The sequence below is a fragment of the Hoplias malabaricus genome, chromosome 12 (genome assembly GCF_029633855.1).
Source record: "Hoplias malabaricus isolate fHopMal1 chromosome 12, fHopMal1.hap1, whole genome shotgun sequence".
NCBI classification, from domain to species: Eukaryota; Metazoa; Chordata; class Actinopteri; order Characiformes; family Erythrinidae; genus Hoplias; species Hoplias malabaricus.
This window is the reverse complement of record NC_089811.1, coordinates 18,176,218-18,203,105: the sequence shown is the minus strand read 5'-3', so window position 1 is coordinate 18,203,105 and position 26,888 is coordinate 18,176,218. Positions and strand designations below refer to the sequence as shown.

At 39.8% G+C, this 26,888-nt stretch overlaps 1 protein-coding gene across 2 annotated transcripts in view; it reads right to left on the bottom strand.

Moving 5' to 3' along the window:
* sytl5 (synaptotagmin-like 5) overlaps positions 1 to 26,888 on the bottom strand; it is a 106,394-nt gene that overhangs the window by 40,105 nt on the left and 39,401 nt on the right. For both annotated transcript variants that reach the window (XM_066686579.1, XM_066686580.1), the window contains exons 2-6: positions 25,854 to 26,111; positions 17,762 to 17,971; positions 6,677 to 6,792; positions 4,847 to 4,955; positions 4,477 to 4,579 (exon numbers count right to left, since the gene is read on the bottom strand). In XM_066686579.1, the coding sequence (XP_066542676.1) occupies positions 4,477 to 4,579; positions 4,847 to 4,955; positions 6,677 to 6,792; positions 17,762 to 17,971; positions 25,854 to 25,972 (657 nt within the window). In that variant the 5' untranslated portion in view covers positions 25,973 to 26,111. The remainder of the gene's footprint in view (positions 1 to 4,476; positions 4,580 to 4,846; positions 4,956 to 6,676; positions 6,793 to 17,761; positions 17,972 to 25,853; positions 26,112 to 26,888) is intronic.

Genomic DNA, 26,888 nt, shown 5'->3' with positions numbered 1-26,888 from the left:
CATTTATTTGGACCAAAGTAATAAAAAAATGACTGAAAGCCTTGCTAGCTGCAATAAGAAAGCAATCACTAGAAAATGGTTATCTACTGAACCCTCAGTTACAAGATTGTTATGACATTGTACATGACATTTATATAATGGAAAAGCTAACATATTCACTGAGGATTCAGAATGACAAATTATTACTATATTATTATTGCTTATATTAGACCACTGAAACCTGATGTTGTGCAATATGGAATTTTTAAATATATTTATTTATATGTACATTTTTCCTCCTGTCTCCTTACATTAAGTTTCCACAGTTTTGTATACACTCACCAAAAGTCACAGGATACTTCTTGTGTTCTTCTGTTGCTACTCAGAAGAACACCAGCACAAGTGTACAGGAGAGTGAATCTGATATTAACCAGGGGTTAAAGAGAAAGTAATTGGGCAGAGAATAAAAGTAAAAGTTCCAGCTGCAAAAAGTAAAATAGGGTGGAAGTGTATAAATGATGATTTAAAAGGTATATTGGCTTGAAAGGACCAGCAGAAAAGATACTGAATAGTTTAGGTAAAATTATTTATGAATATGGAATGGCAAGGTTGCAGAAAAAGCAAAGAGGACAAGATGTAGTGAAGTCAAGATGGCAAGTAGAAATAGATAAACTAATACAGGAGTTAAGGGCTCCTGTAGCAGACGTGAATAGGGGAAAATGAAAGAGAGGGCATTAATGTACTGCAGAAAGAGCTTAAGGGTAGGTTGGCAGTGTTGAGAAGAGCAGAGAACTTGATTAAAATGTGGAAAAAGAAGGAACATGCTAGGGCAGCATTCATTAGGAATCATTTTAATTTTGTGAAGACCTTATTTGGTAAGGAGAAATCTGGGAGTTTAAAAGTTGGAAAGTGGGAATTAGAGTAGCATTTCAATGACGTGTATACTGATAAGGATAAAGAAAAGGAGCTAGAGTTGCCACAAGATATTCCAACACTAGGTGAAATGGAGATGAGCAGGCAGTATGTTTATCCCTAAGGAGAAAGATACTGTGTGAAGATTTTCTTTAGTGTGATAGTGCAGAGACTTGCTGCTTATTGAGCAAAGAAAGAGAGTAGAGATCTACATGTCATTTTCCTAGATTTAGTGAATGCATTTGTCATCAATGCAATCAGTTTGAATCAGTGCAACATTAACTTACCTGGAAAGCATTTGAATTTTTCCCGGTGCCAGTTAAGGTTACTAGGCTTGTTAAAGCATATTTTGAGGACATTCAGTTTTGATTTTGTACAGGTGAGTTTGTTACGTCATGGCAGTGGTTAAAAACAGGTATAAAGGGTGGATGTACAATTTCACCATTAGCATTTACATTGGCGATGGAGGTAGTAATAAGGGCCTCTAAGTGGGTCATAGGCAGGGAGAGGTAGCATGATGGAACTTGACTTCCTCCATTAAGGGCTTACATGGATGACGTGACGACCCAGACGACTAATGTGCCTTGCACACGGCGGTTGCTGTGGAAGTTAAATGATAATCTAAGGTTGGCTAGTCTGAAAGTTAAACCAAGCAAGTCTAGAAGTCTTTGGATGGAAGGAGAAATTATTCCTACAGTACTGGAGAAACCAGTGAAGAGTTTAGATAGATAATATAGTGCAGTGCTAAATGATGCTGACCAAGTTGTGGGAATAAAGACTGAATTGGTGAAGGCTATTAATAACATTGATCGATCATGTCTGCCAGGGAAGTTGAAATTGTGGTGTCTGCAGTTTGGCTTACTGCTGCACATTTGTTGACTGTTGACGTTTTGATCACAGAATAAAAGAGGTTATGTGTTATAAGGTGTTATGAACATGTATATAAGGAAGTGGCTTGGGGTGCCACAGTGTTTAAGTGGCATGGTATGGGAGAGGGGTATAGGAGTTACCACTCATAAGTTTAGCTGAGGAATTTAAATGTGCAAAGGTGAGTTGCAAGATGATTTTGTCAGGATCGAATGATGCAGTGGTTAAAATAGCAATGCCAGTCACAAAAGCAAGGAAATGGAACCCAGAAGTGGCAGTGCAGGACAGATGCAGAACAGCAGCATTATAGGCAAAACAACGCCAGTGTCTTTGCTAGGAAAATCTAGATCTAGTTCACTTGACAAGAATTGTGGGAGATGGAGGCAAGTTGTAATACATTTTTGCTTGGAGCAACTTATGATGTCCTTCCAACTCCACAAAATCTTGGACAGTGGGTAGGTGAAGACCCTAGCTGTAGATTATGTACAGAGATTGGCACACTGAAGCATGTTCTATTAGCTTGTAAGGTTAGTTTTTTGCAGGGGAGGTATACATGGAGACATAATCAGGTGCTAAGGGTTTTAGCATGTTTGCTGGACAACAAAATTTTACAGGTAAACGCATTAACAAGTGGTTGTAGTAATAAAGTGATTAGGTTTGTTTGTGAGGGTGAACGTATTCGAGAGTGTGCACAGGCTATAAATAATGGTAGATGGGACAAAGCACGAGATTGGAAATTGCTGGTGGACATAGGTAAAAAAACTGCAGGTCCCAGAATGCATTGCATTAACTACACTGAAGCCAGATATGGTGCAGTACTCAAAGTAAATGGATAGTTTACTTCATAGAGTTAACGGTTCCATTTGAGGATGCAGTAGATTAAGCATTTGAAAGGAAGAAGGTAAAATACGCCTTGGCAGCTGAGGTGAGGGAACGTGGGTGGCACTCACATGTTAGACTGGTGGAGATAGGCATTAGGAGATTTGTAGCCAAGTCTACCACATCCATACTTCATCCCTACTGCAGTTCGGCATAAGGAGCCAGAAACTAAAGGCAGCTGTGAAGGAGTTATCAGAAACAGCTGAAAGGTCTAGTCAGTGGTTGTGGATAAAGAGAAAAAATTCCCAGGAGGGATATACACTTTGGGTGAAGAAAAACCCACCTTGTCAAGAAAGTGTCCCAAACTCACTGCTCCACTGTAAGGTTTTTCTGATAGGGGGTAGCCATTCCAGACAAAATACACCCCAAACACAGAGGGAGCAAGAGAATATAATACACACACACACACAAACACACACACACATTCACACAAGCAGTTCACATTCATGCTGTCTCCTATGTTTGTTTACCATAATAGCATGAGTATACATGCCTGATAGTGTGCAGCTGGCTGTGCTAACCGGGAACAAAAATTAAGGTTTATTGAGCTCTATTACCCAAAGCTTATTACTGTTTTTTTTAATTATGAAACAAATATATTGTTGCATTGCCCAGCACTAGTTGACAGAAATAGAAAAGGGTGTCGCACACAGCATTTGTTTCTAAATGTTTAGACACTTGCCTGGGGCAGAAAAACTTGCAAGAATTTTTTAAAGCAACACGCCTCAACACAGTCAACAGACAGCCAAGGAAGGGTTTTGCTGCACTGTAGTGTGATTGTACTTTAACAATTGGATAGCTTTCTTTTGCTGTATAGAACAAGTTTTAAAAAGATGCTATATGCAAACATAGACATATATATTTCCTTTTCACAAAGGAAAACTTTAAGCATGCAAATATTTTTTGAGTGTTCATGGTTCCAAAGGGTCTTGACTGAAGAACCCTTAAAAAACAGGGCATAGTAATGTCGTTACCATGCCGTGTTAATCTTGTATCTAGTCCAACTACAACACTTGAAAGTTCTAATAAAAGTTTCTAGCTCCCAAAATAAATACTTGAAAGACGAAGACGACTTCTTGGAAGATCAGCAGGTTCTTTATTTGGAGAGCAATCACAGAAGGCCTCCTGCAGACTCACTCAAACTGACATACTGAAAACCACAGTTTACATACACTTTTTGGGGTGAGATCATCTCGCACCACCTATTTTTTTTAATTAAGTTGCATTCCATAGAACCCCAATTAAAATTGTACCCTTATTTTCTAGGGATGCAGTGTATCATAGGAGCCCAATTAAAAAGGTATCCTTATCTCCTAAGGATGTCTTATCATACTGTACCAAACAATCTCATGCTACCATTCTCCTTTTTCCCACAGAGTTCAGGCCTGAGTTTTAAACTCAAGTATCCCTTTGACCATTTTAATATTTTTTGCCATAAAACTCATTTGTTTAAAATAATTCTTTTGTCTCTAATGTCTTTATATTATTTGTTTATTACAGTCACATGTTTTCTATATTATTTGTTTACAGTCACATGTCTTTATATTTTTGCCTCTGGGGAAATGTCCCATGCCTGATCTATGAATAAGTGAATTCTCCATCAGTAACTCAGCCAGATGTTTTGCCACTCACACAACTGAGGGGGCTTTTTTTCATTAGGAAAGCGGCATCAATGCATGACTTTCAATTGTATGAGAATTGTCCTCCAACCAAAAATATCCAGCCAACAATTTCCTGTGGGCAGCATCCAGTGACCACTGATGAAGGACTAGAGGATGAATGTGTGTGTGTGTTTATGTGTGTGTTTACATACAGTAAGCCTGTAAAAGAAAGTGTTACCCTTTTCCGCCCTTGAACCTGTGCTGGTGACTGGCGTAGTTGTGAACGCAAGTTGTTGGGTGTGGTTGGCAGCCCTGATGATTCTACAGCCAAAGCTTTTGTCCTAGGATACAATAAAACAAAAAACATTAACACTTCCTAACACTACCCAAACATGCTGTTAACATGTTAAGTTAAACTGAACTGAATTTACTTCACTTTCCTGGTGCATGTACTATGAACATATGAGTTTAAATTCAGCGTACTATTAGTAGGAATAATATCAATAAATCATTAAAAAATCATAATGATTAAAATTAGAATAATAATTCAACATTTATTAAAGCAACTTACATGCAGGCTGTGCACAAACACAAATCACATTACTTACACTTTCCTTTTGCCTACAATCTGCTCCATATTCTTCTGAGACTGAGCTGAGGCTGAATTATTAGTAGGGGGCATGGAAAAATTCTTCTTGGCAGGGTCAATACGTCCATCTACCTCCCCCCCCAAAAAAACAAAAATAATAGAAACAAATAAAGTCATTAAAATCATTTTGGTTTAGTGTCGTGGTTAACACTTCTGACCTCAACACCGCAGACCAGGGTTTATTTCCCATTCTGCAGAAATACACTGCACTACACCAGTAAGATAAGAGTCCTTGGGCAATATTCCTAACACAGCATTTGCCTAACTCTATTCAACACAATTTAGCTCTGAATTGTAAGTTGATCTGGACAAGTGTGTCTACCAAATTTTGTAGAGTGGAGGAAATAATTATTTGTTCCCTTGCTGATTTTGTAAGTTTGCCCACTGACAAAGATATGAACGGTCTATAATTTTAAGGGTAGGTTTATTTTAACACTGAGAATATCTAAAAGAAAATCCAGAAAATTACATTGTATGAAATATATAAATGTATTTGCATTTTGCAGAGAGAAATAAGTATTTGATCCCCTAGCAAACATTAAGAGTTCTGGTCCTACAGACCAGTTGGACACTCCTAATCAACTTGTTACCTGCATTAAAGACAGCCGTCTTAAATTTTCACCTGTATAAAAGACACCTGTCCACAGACTCAATTAATCAGTCAGAATTTAACCTTTCCAACATAGGCAAGAACAAAGAGCTTTCTAAGGATTTCAGGGACAAGATCATGGACCTGCACAAGGCTGGAATGGGCTACAAAACAATAAGTAGGATGCTGGATGAGGAAGAGACAACTGTTGGTGGCATTGTGAGAAAGGGCCATGACAAAAATTCCACAGTAAATTTTTTTCATATTCAGGATATTGATAGTCTGTTATATTGTGACTTCAATGCGCCATTCCGATTTTTGAGGTATTTTAAAAATAAAGAGATAATATCCATGGAAGGAAGCTAAATGTGTAGTTTTTCCATGGTATGGAAGTTGTGTTCTTATTTTGCCATCTAGCAGTGACAGAATTCAACTAGTGCATCATTTAAGGTGAAACAGAAAATCCAAATGAATCGATTGCTTAACCTTTGTATCCCGGATGTGTACTCTGAATTTTTTAACTCGTATTTTGGCATCTGAATTTGGCCTATCAAATTTGAGCAACTTTGAAATATATTGTTTGAATTTTTTTAAGGATGAATTTTTTTATCTGAATTTATTAACCTTGAATAATAACAGTGAAAATGTGTTCTTGAATTCACGGGTTCAATTCAAACAGCAATTATATTCAGATGCATAATTGTGAAGCAAAATATTCAGAGGTGGAAATCTGAAGACAAATTCAAAAGCAACAAAATTCAGATGCATAATTTCAGTGCAAAAAAAAAATCAGTGCTACAAATTCAAAGGTGGTAATATTTCAAAGTCTGATAAGACATATTTGCTTCAACAGTCTTGTTTGCTAGAGGGATCAAATACTTATGTCTTTTTGCAAAATGCAAATAAATGTATATATTTTATACAATGTAATTTTTTGGATTTTCTTTTAGATATTCTCAGTGTTAAAATAAACCTACCCTTAAAATTATAGACTGTTCATATCTTTGTCAGTGGTCAAACTGGCAAGGAATCAAATGATTTCCTCCACTGTAACAGTAAAATAATGAATGTGAAACTCTCCATTTTTAGTTTATACATTATCATACTTTTTTCACAAATTGAGGAAGCCTAATCTTGCATTTACACAAAGAGTGAACAAGACCAAAATCTATATGAATCTTGTGTGTCTTGGTGCCTTACCTGGTGGACTGTTAAGGATGGACTGTTTGACTATGTCACTGCTTGGGGTAGTAATGCGATCAAAGCGTTTGGCTCGTTCCTCAAGAAACCATTCTCCTGTGACCACTTTCAGCTCCCTAAAGAAATCAGCTGATCACTCACAGCTCAGTTATTCAAAGAAATAATGAATATACATTTGAGTATGTTTATGTTAGTCTGTGTACTTCTATAGAAAAAAAAATAGTGGTTATGTAGTGTGGTCAGTTATTAGAGGTGCTTTTCTTTTCACATTTTTGTGTGGTTCTTGTTTTCCAAACCAGAGTTCAGTTGTAACAGTTCAGATTATGCTCAGAATTAGATTTTTTAAACATGGGTTAGATGCAGGATGTGCCAACAAGTTTTTAAAAAATTGTTCTAATTGTACAAAATGTTTGCTAAAATATTATGCAAAAATATCTCCCTAATGCCTATAGAGGGCAGTGAAAACTTACTAATTACTACTTTATATTATTTGGCATTTTCTTGTTAGAATGATCTTAACTCTTGTAAAAATATATTATTTGTGTCATTACTATGAATGTACATATAATGTGAAAGGAGGTGTGTTCTTCCTCCTATCCTCTAGGGGGCTTAAGAGCCTGGTTGTAGAAATAGATGAAGATAAGCAGGAAGATATAATAGACTTGTTCGACTTCACTCAGCGCTGTGCAGACCGATTGCCACCAGTTCTGGTGTGGTGCATGCCGGTTAGTTTCTTTGTCCGACTTGCATCTGTGCCACATCACAATGACACACACAGTTATAATCTCGCGAGTGCGAGGCGGATGCAGGCTCCAGAGCCAATCGCTGCAGTTGCTCCCCAGAAGCTGCGTGGGACGAAACAGAGCTTAATCCTCATTGGCTAAAAGCTCCCCTGACACCTATGGTGTTTGTTTCTTTTAATTCAAAAACATCAATCTCAATAATTTCTCTTAAAAACCCTGTATGCACAGTAATAATATCATGACCTGTGGTACAGAGAGTTCATATACTTTATTGTTTTACATATGAAGTTCATGTTATAAGCAAATGTTATAAGATCTGCCAGAGCTCACGTGGGCTGCAAGTGACTACTGCCCATGCTGACAGTTCTTTTCCATCCTCCCCTCCTGGCTACTTTAGCTGACCACCAAGGCGAGGCACAGTTCATCTTGAATAAGACTTGTTTGGCAAGTACGTGTATTCTCTGCCTAAAATCTACTTAGTTGGAAGTCATAGTTTCATGCTTAAGGAGATATTATATATTCATAAAATTCAAGGATGGGAAATATACACAAAAGTCTTGAGTAAACTCGACTGACTGAAACTCCATTAACAATTCAAGGCTTAACAAAATTCTCTACATTTTATAATACTGCTTGGTAGTTAATAGGTAACTACGCAGGGACTAAGCAGGAACTAATGATTAATGCTGCATTAACAACTAAATCAATCTTATTAACTACCAAGATTAACCAAGGAGTAATGATTAACTACTAATTCATATTAATAATGATATTAATAATAATTATTTAGGTAGGTAAGTAGGTAATAGTTAACTAATGGTTTTGGTAGTTCACTATTAAGTAAACCATAATTACTGAGTTTTACATAACTCCTGGAGAATAGCTTATTATTTATGTCTCCATCAGAGTAATTACTCATTAACCACTGGTCACATCAACATTTTCCATGCCACCTTGAGAACTATAATATAAATACCTTCTCCCAAAAAAGTACTCCTTTGAAGTCCTCTGAACGATATGGTTAAAGAGGGGTCTCAGAGAATTATTTGGTTAACTGTATGTTGTGTGCTACCTCCTTATTAGAAATATTTCCAAATGTACGTCATTTTAGTTAGTGAATTAGTTGTCACTGTGTTGATCTTTGGAAGATATGAATGAAGACACATGGTAACTCATTACTAATGAACAAGGTGTTATTTTGTTCTTCACTGATCATCAGAAACAGTATTATAATGTTAGACAACTTGCAACTCATTACAAATGAACAGGGCATTACTGTGTTCTTCATTAGGAGATAATTGTAGTGTGATATGATGAATGTGTATTCATTTCTAATAAGAAATTTGACTTTCTGAGATTTGATTTTAATACCCTTTAAAAGGGTAAACTTTAGCTGGTCTCAGACACATCCCTTCCTTGCACCAGTGGATGGAATTTGAGATAACACAGAGCAGAGTCATAAAAACCACTCTACAGGGACCCTTTTATGACCCAAGGCCACACAGGGTCAAAAGAAGCATGCAGAGAGACACACAGACTCGGATATTATTCCACTTTGATTCCATGTCCTCTTAAATCTTTTTAAAGACTGTTAACTCTAAAAGACTCAAACATCCCAAAGTTCTTATATAAAAAAAAAACAAGTTGTATATGGGCACAACTGTTTGAAATTAATTCCATTTGGACAAATTCATGTAGAACCAAGGTAGCCACATACAGAGGTTGGACAATGAAAGTGCACATGGTCCTCCAGAATGGTTCGGTAGTCCTTGGCTAACCCTAACCCTAACCCTAGCCCATCTAGCACAAGAATTGGGCCAAGGGAATGCCATGATATGGCAGCCCAAACCATCACTGATTCACCCCCATGCTTCACTCTGGCGATGCAACAGTCTGGGTGGTACGCTTCTTTGGGGCTTCTCCACACGGTAACTCTCCCGGATGTGGGGAAAACAGTAAAGGTGAACTCATCAGAGATCAATACATGTTCCACATTGTCCACAGCCCAAGATTTGCGCTCCTTGCACCATTAAAACCGACGTTTGGCATTACCGTGCGTGACCAAAGGTTTGGCTATAGCAGCCCGGCCGTGTATATTGACCCTGTCGAGCTCCCGACAGACAGTTCTGGTGGAAACAGGAGAGTTGAGGTGCACATTTAATTCTGCCATGATTTGGGCAGCCGTGGTTTTATGTTTTTTGAATACAATCCGGGTTAGCACCCTGAGAGAAACTATATCTTTCATCATACACCTCCCCTCACACCTCTTGTTCCTTCTTTCCTTGACCATCACCCTTATCACACCTACCCCTCCTCTCACCCCTATTCTTCCTCCTATCCCTCCCGATTTCCATTTTCTCTCACGTTTTCCCCCCTTCCTCTGTCTTACATGTTCTTCATCATCCTCATTCTACATACCCCTCCTCTCACTCCTCTTCTTCCTCCAATTCCCTTCCCCCACTACTCCAATGTATATAAGGCCCTCCTAAAATATTTGGTGTTAGACTGGATTGGGACCAGACTGAAAACTGGTGACAAACTGATGACCAAGCTGTGCCCGTGTTTTCTGCATGCACATGAAGGAAACCTCTGAACCTCCAGTTTCTAAACTTCAGATCATCCTGAGATAGACTGAGATCATCCAGCTGTACTCATACATGGTCCTGTGTATGTGTAAATAAACTCCAGTCAATGCCAAATTCCAGTCTCCTGACTCTTCAATGCCGAATTTCTAACCCGAACATCCCTTTCAGACAGCTTCCTCTTGCATCCACATTTAATCCTGTTGGATGTGTTTCGTCCTTCTTGGTGGTATACTGACATTACCCTGGATACCGTGGCTCTTGATACACCACAAAGACTTGCTGTCTTGGTCACAGATGTGCCAGCAAGACATGCACTAACAATTTGTCCTCTTTTGAACTCTGGTATGTCACCCATAATGTTGTGTGCATTGCAATATTTTGAGCAAAACTGTGCTCTTACCCTGCTAATTGAACCTTCACCCTCTGCTCTTACTGGTGCAATGTGCAATTAATGAAGATTGGCCACCAGGCTGGTCCAATTTAGCCATGAAACCTCCCACACTAAAATGACAGGTGTTTCAGTTTCATTGTCCAACCCCTGTACTATGTGTGTAGTTGGTTAATAATTATGTAAAACATGGTTGTCTTAATGATATTACTTTGTGTTAAGATATAATCTTTATATTGCAAAGTATGATTCAGAATCCTGGGACATTCATTCAAAAAGGGATGGTCTTCAAGTCTTTGTCTTGTCAAGGGTCATAAATTTTATGTGATGTCACTACCAAAATACCAGAAACAGCCAATCAGGAGCAAAAGAGGCTCCAATCCTATCCAATCCTCAACCCTGAGAACCAATCGGGTATTAAAGGCGGGCTTTCTAAATTCTGGTTAAAAAGCCCAGTGGCGCCAAATGACTACGTTTTTCAGACTACTCTCCAGGCTTCGGAATTTTGGTGTCCTCTTTTCACACACCTTTGCTTCACTTCACACTTTTTCTCATTTAGCATTTTTCAAATGTTTTGAACTGACTCTGCAGGCATCAGACTCTCATGGCTTTCTTAAATAGTCTTGGGCCCCTCAAGCGTGGTCCAGATAGAACAGAAGTTCTATTTTAATTTTATCTCTTGTAGAAAACTATAGTTTAAGAGCAGCTATATTTTAACTCTAGCAAAACTTCAACACAAAAGCCAGAGCATGAAGGAAACCTCAGACCTTCAAAGTGATAACAACAGCTTCCGGACCAGCGACGGAGAAGACGGCCACACGTACCATCAGAATGACCTTCTGAGATGAGGCAGTGGATCAGCGATGACGGTGAATCCCCACAGAAAATTTCAGAACGCCACCAACGCGTGGTGTGTCGCCGTGTCTGAAAAGGGGGAGAAAAGGAACGCCCGTGGCTGCAGTCTACAAGGCCAGAGTCTGCAGTTCTCCAGGAAGCCACGCTGGAAAGCACCGCGCGTCAGTGACATGATCCCAGCTATCTCCAGTCTCAGTATCTCCCGGGAGAGGTCACATGGTTTCATTTCTTTCATTGCTCAGGAGGTTGGTGTTGAATGCTTGCTGGGATAAACAATAGCCTTTCTAGAATTTAGGGTAATTATCACAGAGAAATTCCCTCATATATTAATCTCCATGTTCCCTCATGTATCGCTGTTATACATTTCATTATATGAATGTATAATCAATATACATTATTTGATATTAATATTAATAAACCAGTTGTGTGATAAAACCAATCATTGGTTATTTGTGTGTGCACTTTCCTTGTACGTAATTATTCCTTCTAGTTCAAATTCAATTTCAGAGCCAAGAACCTACGGCGGGTCAATGAGTATAATTCATTAATACAAACCGGATTCCAAAAAAGTTGGGACACTAAACAAATTGTGAATAAAAACTGAATGCAATGATGTGGAGGTGTCAAAATCTAATATTATTTTCAGAATAGAACACAAATCACAGATCAAAACTTTAAACTGAGAGAATATATAATTTTAAGGGAAAAATATGTTGTTGAAAAATTTCATGGCGTGTTCTCCCCGTGTCCACATGGGTTTCCTCTGGGTGCTCCGGTTTCCTCCCAGAGTCCAAAAAACACACGTTGCTAGGTGGATTGTCAACTCAAAAGTGTCCGAATGTGTGAATGTGTGCGTGTTTCCCTGTGAAGGACTGGCGCCCCCTCCAGGGTGTATTCCTGCCTTGCGCCCAATGATTCTAGGTAGGCTCTGGACCCACCGCGAACCTGACCTGGATAAGCGGTTACAGATAATGAATGAATGAAAATTTCATGGCGTCAACAAAGGCCAAGGCCAATTTTTACCACTGTGTGGCATCCCCCTTCTTCTTACAACACTCAACAGACGTCTGGGGACAGAGGAGGCCAGTTTCTCAAGTTTAGAAATAGGAATGCTCTCCCATTCATGTCTAATACAGGCCTGAAAGTGATGATGTCTAGATGGGAGCATATGTTGTTCTAGAACCTGAACATAGTTCTCTGCATTAATGGTGCCTTTCCAGACATGCAAGCTGCCCATGCCACAAGTACTCATGCAACCCCATACCATCAGTGACGCAGGCTTCTGAACGGAGCGTTGATAACAACTTGGGTTATCCTTGTCCTCTCTGGTCCGAATGACATGGCGTCCCAGTGTTCCATAAAGAACTTGACTCATCTGACCACAGAACAGTCTTCCATTTTGCCACACTCTTTTACCACATTTTAAAAGACCCCTGGCCCAGTGCAAATGTCTGAGCTTGTGGAGCTTGCTTAGAAATGGCTTCCTCTTTGCACTGTAGAGTTTCAGCTGGCAACGGCAGATGGCACGGTGGATTGTGTTCACTGACAATGCTTTCTGGAAGTGTTCCTGAGCCCATTCTGTTATTTCCTTGACAGTGGCATTCCTGTTTGAGGTGCAGTGATGTTTAAGGGCCCGGAGATCACGAGCATCCAGTAGAGTTTTACGGCCTTGACCCTTATGCACAGCAATTGTTCCAGATTCTCTGAATCTTTTGAAGTTGTTATGCAGGGTTGATGATGAAAACTTAAAATTCTTTGCTATTTTACCCTGGGTAACACCATTCTGATATTGCTGCAATATCTTTCTGCGCAACAATGGTGGAATTGGTGATCCTCTTACCATCTTGGCTTCAGAGAGACACTGACACTCTGAGAAGCTCTTTTTATACCCAATCAATTAGGTCAATTGACCTAATTAGTGTTAATTGGTCTTCCAGCTGTTCGTTATATGCTCATTGTCTCTCTGAAATTTCCTTTTTCCAGCCACTTATTGCTACTTGTCCCAACTTTTTTGGGATTTGTTGACACTGTGGAATTTTCAATCAACATATTTTTCCTTTAAAATGTTACATTTACTCAGATTAAACTTTTGATCTGTCATCTATGTTCTATTACGAATAAAATATTGACATTTGCCATCTCCACATCATTGCATTCAGTTTTTATTCATAATTTGTTTAGTGTCCCAACTTTTTTGGAATCTGGTTTGTAATAATTAATTTTAGCTAATTCTGCTATATAATATGTGACTCGTTCAAGCTAAAATTGTACAGGTAAAGACACTACATATTATTTAATGACTCCCAAACATGGAGCTTATCCAAAATGAATTAAATAATTAATTATTAATCAAATAAAAATTAATTATCATTGCCTCCGCTATGTAGTGCTTATGCCACCACAACGTGTGCATACTATTTCCACTACATAATGATGATCAGGAACAGTATTATAATGTGTTAAAAATGATAATTAATTGCTAATGAACAGGGTTTTACTGTGTTCTTCATTAGGAGTTTATGATAATCTGGAACAGTATTATAAAGTGATAAAAATAATAATTCATCACTAATGAAAAAGATGTTACTGTGTTCTTCTTCAGGAGTTAATGATGGTCAGGAACAGTATTATAAAGTGTTAAAAATGATAATTCATTACTATAGAACAGGGTGTTACTGTGTTCTTTATTAAGGGTTTATGAGGATCAGGATATCAGGGACTTTAAAACTACTACCACCATTTTATGAAAATTATTAATGTATGTGGTGTGGGTTTTATTACCAAATCCAAAGTAGAAATAAAAAATGGAAAAAGACAACATATACAAGTGTCACGGCTGTGCAGGGAGGACGAGGAGACGGACATAAAGGAATTTTATTTACAAAAGACAGAATCTAAATAAACACAGGTAATAAATACAGACTGAACAAAGACAAAACTAACTAAACAGAGTTAAACAAGGGGACAGGGAAGAGCCATGAACCATGGTAAACACGTGTAAAAACAGAAAGACCGCGAAACACATCTACGCACTAAACACCAGACATAGGAGCACTCAAACCACTGGGGTATATCAGGACAAGACAAACGAGGAACACCTGGAGACAATAATAAGACAGAGGCAGGACTAGGGTGGAGACAGGAACAAAACAATAACAGAGCCATGTGCTAAGTAAGCACATGGTGGAATAATAAACAGGACAGGGCCAAGACGTGACAGATGGCCCCTCCTAAAGCAACTCCTGGAGCATGTACAGAAACTCAGACAGGGGACTGAACAAGAGACTGGACAGGTAACTGACAAAGGGGAGCAGGAGACGGGACTCAGGACAAGACAGGACCAGAAATGGATGACAAAACCAAACCAGACTGGGAAGGAGATGGGACAAATGACTGACAGGAGGAACCAAGAGAAGATGAAACACTGGACGGGAATGGAGACCAGATAGGTGATGGGACTGAGGCTAGGTATTGGGACTGGACAGGAGCAGAGACAGGGGTAAATACACAGGACTGGAGAGGAGCAGAAACATGATTAGGGGACTGGACTGGAGACAGGACTGAGGCTGGGTAATGTGACTGGACTGGACTTGGCAGGGGAACAGGGACCAGAACGTTCACTGGGACTGATACAAACACTGTGACAGGGACCGGGACAGAGACAAGAGCAGATACAGGTACAGGGACATAGACAGAAACAGGAACCAGGACAGGGACCAACAGGGGAACAAAACAATTGGGGAGTTCCCAGGACTGGTAAAAGTCTGAGGGAATGTCTGAGAGGCTAGCCTGGTCATAGTTCTAGGAATCAGCCCCAAAGTCCTTGGGAGCGGCAGATGCCGGCTTCAAGGGGACAGGAGCGGCGGATGCCACCTTCTTGGGAACAGGAGCGGCAGATGCTGCCGCCTTCACAGGGACCAGAGTGGCAGATGCCGCCATCACAGGAACAGGTGCAGTCGGGTTCGCCACCATCACAGGGACAGAAGTGTGTGTAATTATTGGTTTTGTTCTTTCTATTTTTCTCCTATTAATTGCGGTGGGCAGCCCAAACCATAAGGCCTACAGACTTCATACTTGGTCTACAGGTAATAAACCCTCTCCCTACTCAGGCACAAATAATCAGCCCGCTATGGTGGCACTATAGCGAAGCAAAACATGTTGAGATCTGTATCTCCTACCCAATGTGACATAGATACAAAATTCTTTCTTTCCCTGATTCCTCAGGCCAGACCCTACAGAAAAGCCTCAAGAACCCATATTATGCATAATGTGCAAAATCATACAAATATCTGAGCATGAAATAGTCCCTGGATATTTACCAAATATGGACATATGTGCTATCAGCAGAATCCTAAGAACCTGAACTTCAAAAATTATCAAAAAACTGTTGGAATTTAATTACTGCTTGCCTTCCGGACTCCGAGGTGTAGCTTTCCAAAAATCACACAAGCTTTCCCCAAATGTTATGATACTTCACACGCTTGATCCCTATAGGGGCTGGAAAATATAATAACATTTCGATGCAACTGCAAACTTTTTTTATTTTTTTTATTTTACACAACACCGGTCTGTCAGAATACCATGACAGTTGATATGCAGATACTGAGTGATGCCCTTGGCAAATCAGATTTCAGCAGCTGCTTGACAACCTTAACAAAGTCCAATTATCATGAAATTTGGTATGTTGGTGTGTGCACTTCCTAAGCACATTTAAGAATAAAATTTGTTAAAATAGCCTTTAGGGTACATTTCATATTTTCAACATGAATATACGGAATATCTCAGTGAAAATTAAGCAATTTGATTTACACTAATCTCTGTTTAGTGTCTCACAACTTTGCAATTACAACTATTGTCAAAAAATGTTTAATATTTCTTCAGTTGTCAGGTATGTGAAAATAGAGTTAGGGTTAGGATCCCTGGATCTTCGTCCTGTCAACAAACAACTGATATTTTTGCAACTTGATTTGCCTGTGGGTAAATAGTTACCAAAAAACATTTTAACTTTAACTTTTAGTCTTTAACTTAAACAAACTTGGCCCAAATCAAACCAAAACATATGTATGTCATTACTCTGAAGAAGTGTGCCAAATATGATCAAAATGCACATACAGGTGGCACTACAGTTTAACAGTAACATAAATAAATAAACAAATAATAAATTTAAATTTATTATAATAAATTTGATTATAGTGCCACCTAGGGATGCAGTAATGCCAAAAGTAGAAAGATATTTTAGGGGCTTGTGCATTTTTGTAACATAATGCAAAAGCACTGTCGTATTACATTTGAATTTGTATGATGTGTAGAAGACAATTTGCACAGCTGTTTTAAGCAGATACTGGAAATCACACAGTTATTAAAGTCAAACATTTGTCTGATAATTACTAAAGTTCAGGTTTTTTAAGGCTGATACCACATATGTCCACACTGGGTTAGAATCCAGAGAATCCAGTTTGTGCTAAAAAAATGTGTGGGTTTTATCTCATCAATACGTTCAAAGCACACCGTCAGTTAGAGCAGTACCAAATCACCCCGCCCTCTGCCAGTCCCTCCACACACACAAACATATATTGACTGACAGAGGCCCACAGTTACCCCTCCCCTCTGCCAGTGATAAAGAGGCCCATAGAGCAGTCTCAGCAATGCTGCATATAAATCGATAAACCATAAAATTATGACCACCTCCTTGTTTATCTCAGCTCCTCCAAAAATAAGACAAATGCATAAATATTATGTAGATTATAGCACAATCTAAAGATATAATTAAATTAACATGTTATCATCCCTTAGGAATATGGAAACAAAATATTGAACCTTTTTGGGAAAGCATTTTGTGTGTGTTCTGTGCTCCATGCTGTCTCTTAGAACCAATGCCAACTTCACCTGTCTGCAGAACAGAATGCTCCCCACTTAACAGCTACCCCTTCCTCTCTCAGCAGGTCCCCCACTCAACACCTACACCTCCTTCTCATACTCCATCTCCACAGAGACACCAGATCACCAAGAACTCCCTTTAAAATCATTACAAATATTATCCTAAAGTGTGGCTTCTGTCTCAGGAAATGCTGACGCATTGTTTGTCTTTGAGCGAATAAAAGGCTAGGACTACGTGAATTGCTGCTTGGTCAAGTAGACACACTGCCCTTGCAAATTTACATTGTCAATAAAAGGACATTTCAAATTTTTAATAAACTTTACCAATGTTGACACACCCATTTCATCCTGGTTTTGCTACTGTTTGATGTTTGGTATTATTATTATTATGTGTTGGGAGCAGAGAAATCACTGCACTATATTGCATAGAAATGGGACGGTGCCATTTCATCACCCATGATAGTGTTATGAGTTTGTGTTGTAACAATGTGTTTAAAAATGTATGAAGGAATGTCTCAACATCAATTGTTAGTAGCTAAAGAGGGAAAGGCGAGGTACTTTGAGACATATATGACATATACTTAACTTTGACAAACTCTAAGCCAAAATTGTTGTCATTTGCTTTAGTATAACTCACGCAGTCTTGGCACAGATTGTACACTTGATGTGGGAGCTGTTGAGGGACACAGAGGTGCAGAAGCTACAGACACGGCGCTTGCAGTCATTACACACACTACCCCTCTGTAGGATGAGTCCCAGAGCACGCAGACACACACCACATTCATGTTGCCCTTTGTTGGTCTGTCGGCCACCCCGCTTTAGTTCCAGCAACTCATTCTTTAACTTCCTGTGGAAACAGAGGAACCCATCAATCAGATCTCAGTCTAGACTAATTCAGTTAATCACTGCCACAGCCATTTGATATCATCTACCCAAAAGCCATTGTGCATCTGAATTAATGGCTGTGTCCAGGTGTTGTTGCTTTTTAATGAACTCTTTTGAGTCCCTCATTAATGTATACATGTGTTACCAGCCAGCATTCCCTTTAAAAGTGCACTGAAAAAAAGCATATGACATGGAATGGCATCATATATATGTATATATGGAATTAAGACCCTTTGTAGGCCACAGGACTACAGAGGTTAGACCTGATACCCTTGCTTAAAGAAATTTGCACAGCTCAGTATTGAATCATTAATAAATTATGATATGCTTTCAAGAATACTTGAGACAAGATTTTAATTTCCAAAACAAAACAATTCACTGAATTGAAGTCAATTCAATCAGTCCTAGTGCCACAGGTGTATAAAATAAAGCACCTGACCATGCATTCTGTCTTTACCAACATATGTGAAAGAATGGGTCATTCTAAAGTACTCACTGAATTTGAGCATAATACTGTATTAGAAATGTAAGTTTGTTTCTTCCTTAAAATTTCTTCTGAGTGGCCTACACAGAGCCCTCACCCTATTCCACAGAGCCCTATTGAACACAATTTTTCAGTGAGCTAGAATGGATATTGTGAGCCATGCACTTTAATCCAACATCAGTGTCTGACTTAACAAATGGTCTTCTGGATGAATGGACAAAAATTCCCAGACTTCAATAATTGGTAAAAAGCTTTTCTAGACGAATAGAAGCTGCATGGGGGGGACATACGTCATAAAAGCTCCTGTAAGTGTAATGTTTTGTGTCCCAATACTTTGGTCCACATAGTGTATTCGCTATTATAAAATATGTTTGACTAAAAGATTGGATGTATTTGTTTATTATAGTGCTTGAAATACTCTACATTATTATTCCTTATACTTTTTATATTTTCTTCTCCAGTATTTTGCAATTAATACATCCCAAACTGCTTAAAGTACAAACTCCATATATGATTTTTGAAGGTGTCCACAGTGAGAGGTGTGCTAGGTACAGTATACTTTGGGTGGATCAAATTTGTCATTTGTTATATATATTTTCTTTAATATTACAAAACCTCCCATAGAAATGAAAGGTGACAATTTCATACATTGAAATTTTATGTCATCAATTATAAAACAGGCCACACAGCCTCACATACATACATACGTACATATTAGGGGTGGGCAATTGTCACGCCCTCATCATGTCTGTTTCCCTGGCCATGTGCTCTTTTAGCACATGGCTATGTTTGTTGTTGTTCTAGTCCCGCCTCCTCGTCTGTGTCATTTGTTAACCTGCCCCCTCGTTAGCTGTCCAGGTGTATTGTGTCTGTGTTTAGTATTTAAGTCCCCTTGTATCACTTCCTCTTGTCAGTCATTCATTCTCATTCGTTCTCCTTTCACTGTTTCGGTCCATGTTGTTGCCTCTGTCATGTTCTCAAGTCTGTCTGTCTCCGCTGTTTCTAGGTCATTGTTTTTCACGTCCTCGTTTTGTTTCCTTTGTTTTCATTTGTTTTTCAGTCATCGTGTTTCCTTTCTGTTGAAGTCTGTTCTGTAGTATTCTGTTTTGTTGGATTAAAAGTTTATTGTGTTTTAGCGTGTGCGTCAGCCTCCGTCAGTCCACCCTGCTAATCGTGACAAAATGACCGACCAATATAAGGACGCAGCTAATACAGTCTATCCTTTTGCGAGGTGTGCAATTCGCTGGACTCCATTCCGTACAGGCCCTAAAGATCCTGTGGAGGAAGCTTTAAAAGCGGCCTCAAAATGGAGTCGCCAGCTCCAACTCATGCCTGGCGCGGTTCCTTATCCAATACCAGCGTGAGTCGAACAAGCAGGCGTAAGAAGCGTGCTGGAGTCACCCCCTTGATGGTGGATTACCCCCTCAGGTCCGGGGAAATTTTTTTTGGGGGGGGTTAAGGGTGGGGGCTGTTAGCTTCCGACTTCAGGACAAAGGAAGTGAGGCTAACAGGGAGGATCTGGGGGATCCATGGATAAAAAAATCCCTCAAGAGTGCACCCATCAGACCCCCTAAACCCTTAACAGCGCCAGTGCAAGACGTCGTCGCAGGACCGCCTGCCTCCGTGGATGTTGTCGCAGGCCCCCCTGCCTCCGTGGACGTCGCCACTGGGCCCCCAGCTCCCAAGGACCTCCCAGCCGCTCCTGTCACTGTGAACGCGGCTTCCACCGCCGCTCCTGTCACCGTGAACGCGGCTTCCACCGCCGCTCCTGTCTCCGTGAATGCGGCGCCCGCTGCTCCTGTCTCCGTGAACTTGGCACCCACCGTTTCTGTCTCTGTGAAAGCGACGCCTCCAGCCGCTTCTGTCTCCGTGAAAGCGGCGCCTCCAGCCGCTCCTGTCTCCGTGAACGCGGTGCCTGCCGCTCCTGTCTCCATGAACTCGGCGCCCACTGCTCCTGTCTCCGTGAATGCGGCGCCCGCCACTCCTGTCTCTGTGAACGCGGCGCCCGCCACTCCTGTCCCAGCGAAGGCGAAGGCAGCTTCCTCAGCCGCTCCTGTCCCAGCAAAGGCGGCTCCCACGGCCGCACCTGTCCCAGCGAAGGCGCCTCCCACGGCCACACCTGTCCCAGCTAAGCACCCGTGACTGTGGGTAAAGCCGCTTCTGCACCCGTGACTGTGGCCCTGGCCACTTCTGCACCAGTGACTGTGGTCCCGGCCGTCTCTGCAGCCGTGACTGTGGCTCCGGCCGCTCCTGGTCGAGTCCGTAGGTCGGCCCCAAGGACTTCGGGGGGCATCTGTCACGCCCTCGTCATGTCTGTTTCCCCTGCCATGTGCTCTTTTAGCATATGGCTATGTTTGTTGTTGTTCTAGTCCCGCCTTTGTCCCGCCTCCTCGTCTGTGTCATTTGTTAACCTGCCCCCTCGTTAGCTGTCCAGGTGTATCGTGTCTGTGTTTAGTATTTAAGTCCCCTTGTATCACTTCCTCTTGTCGGTCATTCGTTCTCCTTTCACTGTTTCGGTCCATGTTGTTGCTTCTGTCGTGTTCTCAAGTCTGTCTGTCTCCGCTGTTTCTAGGTCATTGTTTTTCAGTCATCGTGTTTCCTTTCTGTTGAAGTCTGTTCTGTAGTATTCTGTTTTGTTGGATTAAAAGTTCATTGTGTTTTCGCATGTGCGTTCGCCTCAGTCCACCCTGCTAATCGTGACAGCAATATGTCCCTCAAATAATATCATGATTTTATTGTGGTGATCACAATATACTTGGCAATATGACAAAACACTGAAAAATATTTTTATTAACTTCAAACACACACTATTGTAATAAAATACAAGTTTTATTAATATTAATTATAAATAAATAAAATAAATAATAAATAAATAAAAACGGTGGCGCCACTGGTAGTGTCGCTGTCACACAGCTCCATGGTCCTGGGGTTGTGGGTTAAAGCCCTGCTCTGGGTGACTGTCTGTGAGGAGTTTGGTGTTGTAGTGGGCTCAGGAGAAATCTCATCTCTCTCAAGTTAATCAGATGCCCCAAGTTAGGATTTCTTGTTTATTCAAAGACCACAAAACAGACCTTTTGTTAAAGTCACCCGTCTGTTTCTTCCAAAGATCATAGAAGATTAGGGATGACCCAATCACCCAAATTTGCAATCAGCACCTTTGTGATTAAAATGCATGAAACAAGGGTAACAGAGAGCTCCCCTTATAGCACCGCGAAATAATCACTTTAGCTGTAGGAGTCAGGCGTCTGTAGGCTGACACACTCACCATTGTTATGTAAAAGACATCAAAACAGCCTGTCTTTCTGATCGAGTCAAACCATGTAATTCCAACATTAAAAAGGAAATAAATCTATATTCCTCTGTTCCAGAGTGGAGATCCCAACCAAACACTGAGACTTCACGTGACAATTAAATGGACATAAAACTAAGATTCATAAAAGGAGATCCTGAATAAAGCTTTCAGAAAAAACTGGGTCCACACGTGGAGCCAGAGCGCCCCAAGGTGGATGCCCTTAGATACAACATGTAACATCAAAGAAGTCCATTGTTCTTGCACCTGTGACAATTCCCACTTGCAAACCCTCTTGCATTCTTGACTCCCTGGTGGGATCCACTTGGATTGTAAGATGAATGTTTTGCTTTTGTTTCTGTGTACGGGCGACACTCTGTCATAAGTTTCCCCACAGAAAAAAAATGAATCATACAACTAATTGTATTTAACTTAAAATGGTTATTTCTTTTATAAGACCAATGACACAGTCAGTAATCTAAAACAGGAGAAGCTCATTAGAAACCATGTGAAGGGATAAAGTTCTAAATGCTTGGTTTAACATTACTTTATAGACACCCCTCTTTATTTCATATGTTATTCTGTATTTGGGTTAAAACTTATTATTTATATGCTATGTGTAACAAATTGTGGGATAACCCAACAGGAAAGATATCAGGCTTAAGGAACATGTCTCATCGCGAATATCTTTCTGTATAAGCGAATCAATAAGCATAGACCCTACCATGGGGGGTGGAGGTAAGAAACCATTGAAATAGGCCCGTGCAGAATGAATCGTCAGTCAAGGCAAGGAGTCAGTAAGTCAATAAATCTTCAGACGGAGAGTCAGCCGGTAACAGTGAGTGGAGTTTGGATCTTCATTCTTGACATCTTGGCATTCATCCAGGAAGTGGGCACTGAGTAGCTGAAACTGCCGCAGTAAATGTCGACAATCACAGCCAGCCCAAGATGAGAAATTCCGGTGTCTGCAAGGCTTGAGGAATCAACTCTTGAAGAGCCCAGCGGACCAACCCCGAGAAGCAGTGGCGTAGATTTGCTCTTTTTTATTTTATTTAACCTTCATTTAACCAGGTCGGTCCTGCTGAGACACAATGATCTCATTTTCAAGGGAAACCGGGCCAAGACAGAAGCCTAAAACATCAGTTTCAACATTTACGATTTACAATTACACCATAAAACACCAAATCAAACAACACTAGTATAGAAAAATTACAATCTAGTTGGATCAGTAAGGTTGAATAATGAAACTTCATAATAAACAAGAGCAGAAATGATAAGAGGCTGATTCTAATTTCCTTACATAATTTCTGAATTTCTGAATCCAAGAGAAATTAGTTCTTTCAGTTTCAGAGCACTCTGCAGGGAGTTCCAAGGGTTCTATGGGTTCTTGAGATATAACCACATAAATATTGAGGGAGATGGGCTAGGGTGGCTTTATATATGAAAATATGTGAGAGGCGACGTGCAGCCAATGAGGGCCACTTAACTCTGCCATGTATAGTGCAGTGGAGAGTGAAGGCTTTGCAACATGTGACAAACCTCAAGGCACCATGGTACACAGAGTCCAGAGATTTCAGACATGTTACAGAGGTGTGCATATAAATAAAGTCATCATAATCCAATACAGGAATAAACATAGCAGCAACCAGCTTTTTCCTGGCAATAAATGTAAAGCATGTCCTGTGGCATTTCTTGACATTGGTGGAGACCTATGAATTCAGTTAATTTCCAAACCGTATTATTCATAATTACAGACGATTTCAGCCATCTGTTATTATGATAACATGTTATTACTATGATGAGGACTCATTTAATTAGCAAACCTGGCTTTAAGTGACTTGTACATTTCCTTGAAAATTAGCTCGTATGTCCACTTTCTCCATTTTTGCTTCCATCTTCACTCGCTTTTGACGCCCGTGTGCCACCCACAATGTACCTGGGTTTTGCACAGTAATACCTTCCATTATTTGTGCACAGTAATACCTACTTTCCTTCCAGCTTTGGCACTGCTAACAAACAAACTACAAAGACTCACATGACAGCAGGGAAAGGCACAGACAATCACACTGGCCATAAGCATTACGAGGAGGTAGGACTCAAGTAGAAAACCCTTTCTTCAGCTGTAGCGTAATGAGACGCTGACAGATCTTTTTTTGCACAGAGGGGATTAAATTATTGATTGGGACAATTCAATAATCGCTGGATATTATTGGGGACACATCACCTCCGTTCACGCTAATTCTACACCCTTGCCGAGAAGTAATCCTTCAGGTCCCACATATCAGCGAGAGGACTGTTTTCCCAGGACCTCCACCATAAACCAGGATCATTTGTGTGAAGCCAATGACCATGAGAAGCCGCCATTGTGTACAGTAAGACTCTCTCTCTAACATGCTCTCAGGGTGAACGCCAAATTCAATCCTTTGATAAAATTCCTTTTTAGTTGCTAGTTATGATTTATCTCTTAAGCCTCAGTTAACACACTCCACATACATCAATCCCCTTTCATCACACATTATTGAATGTCATGTAAGGGTTTTTGTTTGCCAATTAGTCCGGTCTATGAAACTTTAATAATTAATTCCATGTTATGAATTACATTGTTGGTCCAAATAAAAAAAATGTATTATTATTTTTTTTATTATATGAGTGTGCTGTGTCTATGTGTTGAAATTGCTCCTGAAGTGCAAGCGTAAATCAAAGTCCAAGAACTCATTCTTAATCTAGGGAAATTGCATATTGATAATTAAATAAAATTGCATGCATCACATGCTCAGTGGATAAATTAATAATTAATTAGTAATGAATTAATGACTAATTAATTAACTGACTCGGTTACAGTGTGTTTTCCTTGTGTCCACATGGGTTTCCTCTGGGTGCTCTGGTTTCCTCCCATGGTCCAAAAAACACAAGTTGGTAGGTCAATTGGCTACTCAAAAGTGTCCATAGGTCTGAGTATGTGAGCCACACTCCAGACCCACCATGACTCTGAACTGGATAAGCTGTTACAGACGATGAATGAATGAATGAATATTTTATATATGCTAATAATATTAAATGGCTTAATTTATTAACAGGTTTTATTTTGCTATAAATGTAACTGTTTCAAACATTCAGAAATGACAATAAAAAAACCTATAAACATTGGCTTATTTTGTAAAAACACAAGTATCCTCCTGTTAGAACACAGTGCACAAACTTTCCCTCATGCTCAGGTGGGTTTTTCTTCACTCAAAATATTTTCCTCCTGGGAAATGCTGATACCACAAGTGTTCAATGGGGTTGAGGTCGTGACTGCTGGCAGGCCATTCCATCTTCTCCATTCTCAAATTCTGGAGGTATTCTCTGATGAACCACACTCTTTGGGGGCTTTGTCATTTTGGAGGACAGAGTTTGGTCCCAGACTGTGGAGATATGGGATTGCCACTGGTAGCAGAATTCCATCTCGATATCTCTCTGACTTGAGATTACCTCCAGTGATGACAAGCCTCATTTTTCCAGTGAGGGAGATGCCAGCCCATACCATTACACAAAATAAGTTTTTTGGCATTGGCAGAGAGGATATGGCAAATTTTTCATGGGCACAACCCACATAGTTCTACTCCTACATCTACAAATGTGGCAAAGGGAAATTAACAGGCTTTCCAACAGTATAAGATTTTTTGCTAAGAAGCACTGTTACAACAAAGAAATAATCTACCAAACACAAATTTCCTTACTTTTGTGCTATGTTGTGTGTCACAGTGTGACAAAATATTAACATTGTGATAAATAATGTGATTGATTAATAAAGAAAAAATGTTATCACATTATCTTTTGGCCATATTGCCCAGCTCTACATATTATCAAAATATCAATTTTATAATTTTTTTTTTACAAATTATAATCATAATATCACAGATAATACAATATGGCACAACCCTGATATGTACGCACACACACAGAGAGAGCAAGAGAGAGAGCGAGAGAGAGCGAGACAAAATATTCAAGAAAAGAAACAAAACAAAACATAACATTTCTGTCAAAAATAAGTTAGAATGCAGAAGGTAAACCAGAAGAATATTAAGCTACCGTATTCGCTTCTCCTCTCGCTTGCGTAGTTTCTCATCTTTTTGTAGAACACTGAGGATCATCTCACGTTCATGCTCCAGGAGGAAGGACAGGTTTAGAACCTCCTTTGCCTTTGCCATGACAGATGTTCAATCAGATTTCCTGAATCGTGATAGTTATGTGATCCATCTTGAAGCTTTTTGAACTTGTTGAGTGCTGACTGAAATTTCTGTTTTTGGCTCTGTTTGACTTTTTCACATGTAGAAGTCTGCAGACATTCTGCAAAATAAGAAATGAACTCAATTAGTACAGAACCATGGATTAAATATATACATATACCCATTTTTTACCCATGTCTACATAGGGGTGTGCGATATGACGATATCAGATCGTGAAGGATAAGAATTTGTCCATGATACACCATCACAGGGAGATTTTTGGATTGTGCTAATGCACATTCAGTCCACTGCAGTTCTTATAAGTTGTTTACTTACTGTGTACATATTACACATCAGTCGAATGGACAGACACTTGGGGCACTGATAATGTCAGTCTGTACTTTAAAATGTATGACTACTGAATAAAAACCAAAAAAATTTGTTATTCCATGCATAAGATCTCTTCCTCTGAGAACAAAAAAATAAATAAAAACTGTGGTGCCACGAAGCCTGAAGAGCTCACAAGCGATTCACACACACACACACACACAAAGCATACCATTGCTTAAATAAGTTGTTCCATTCAAAACAAGACCAAATCTGAGTCTTTCCATCAATCCACTCATTAGCAATCCTCATGTTTGTGTAAATAGTAGTTGCAACAAAAAAAAAGTTCAATATAGAGTACAACAAATAAAAAAAAAAATTTAAATATGTTCCCCATGGATCTCCACTATTGCCGTGTAGCTTCGGCTCTCAGATTTAACAACACGTCAATCATGTCAGTAGACCAGTCAGGGGAAATGACACAATCACCCAAGTTGGCAACCATGCTTCGGGAGATCACACAGACTGCTTGGTGAGGGTAAAAAGCCATTCGGAGAGGTGCATGAGATTA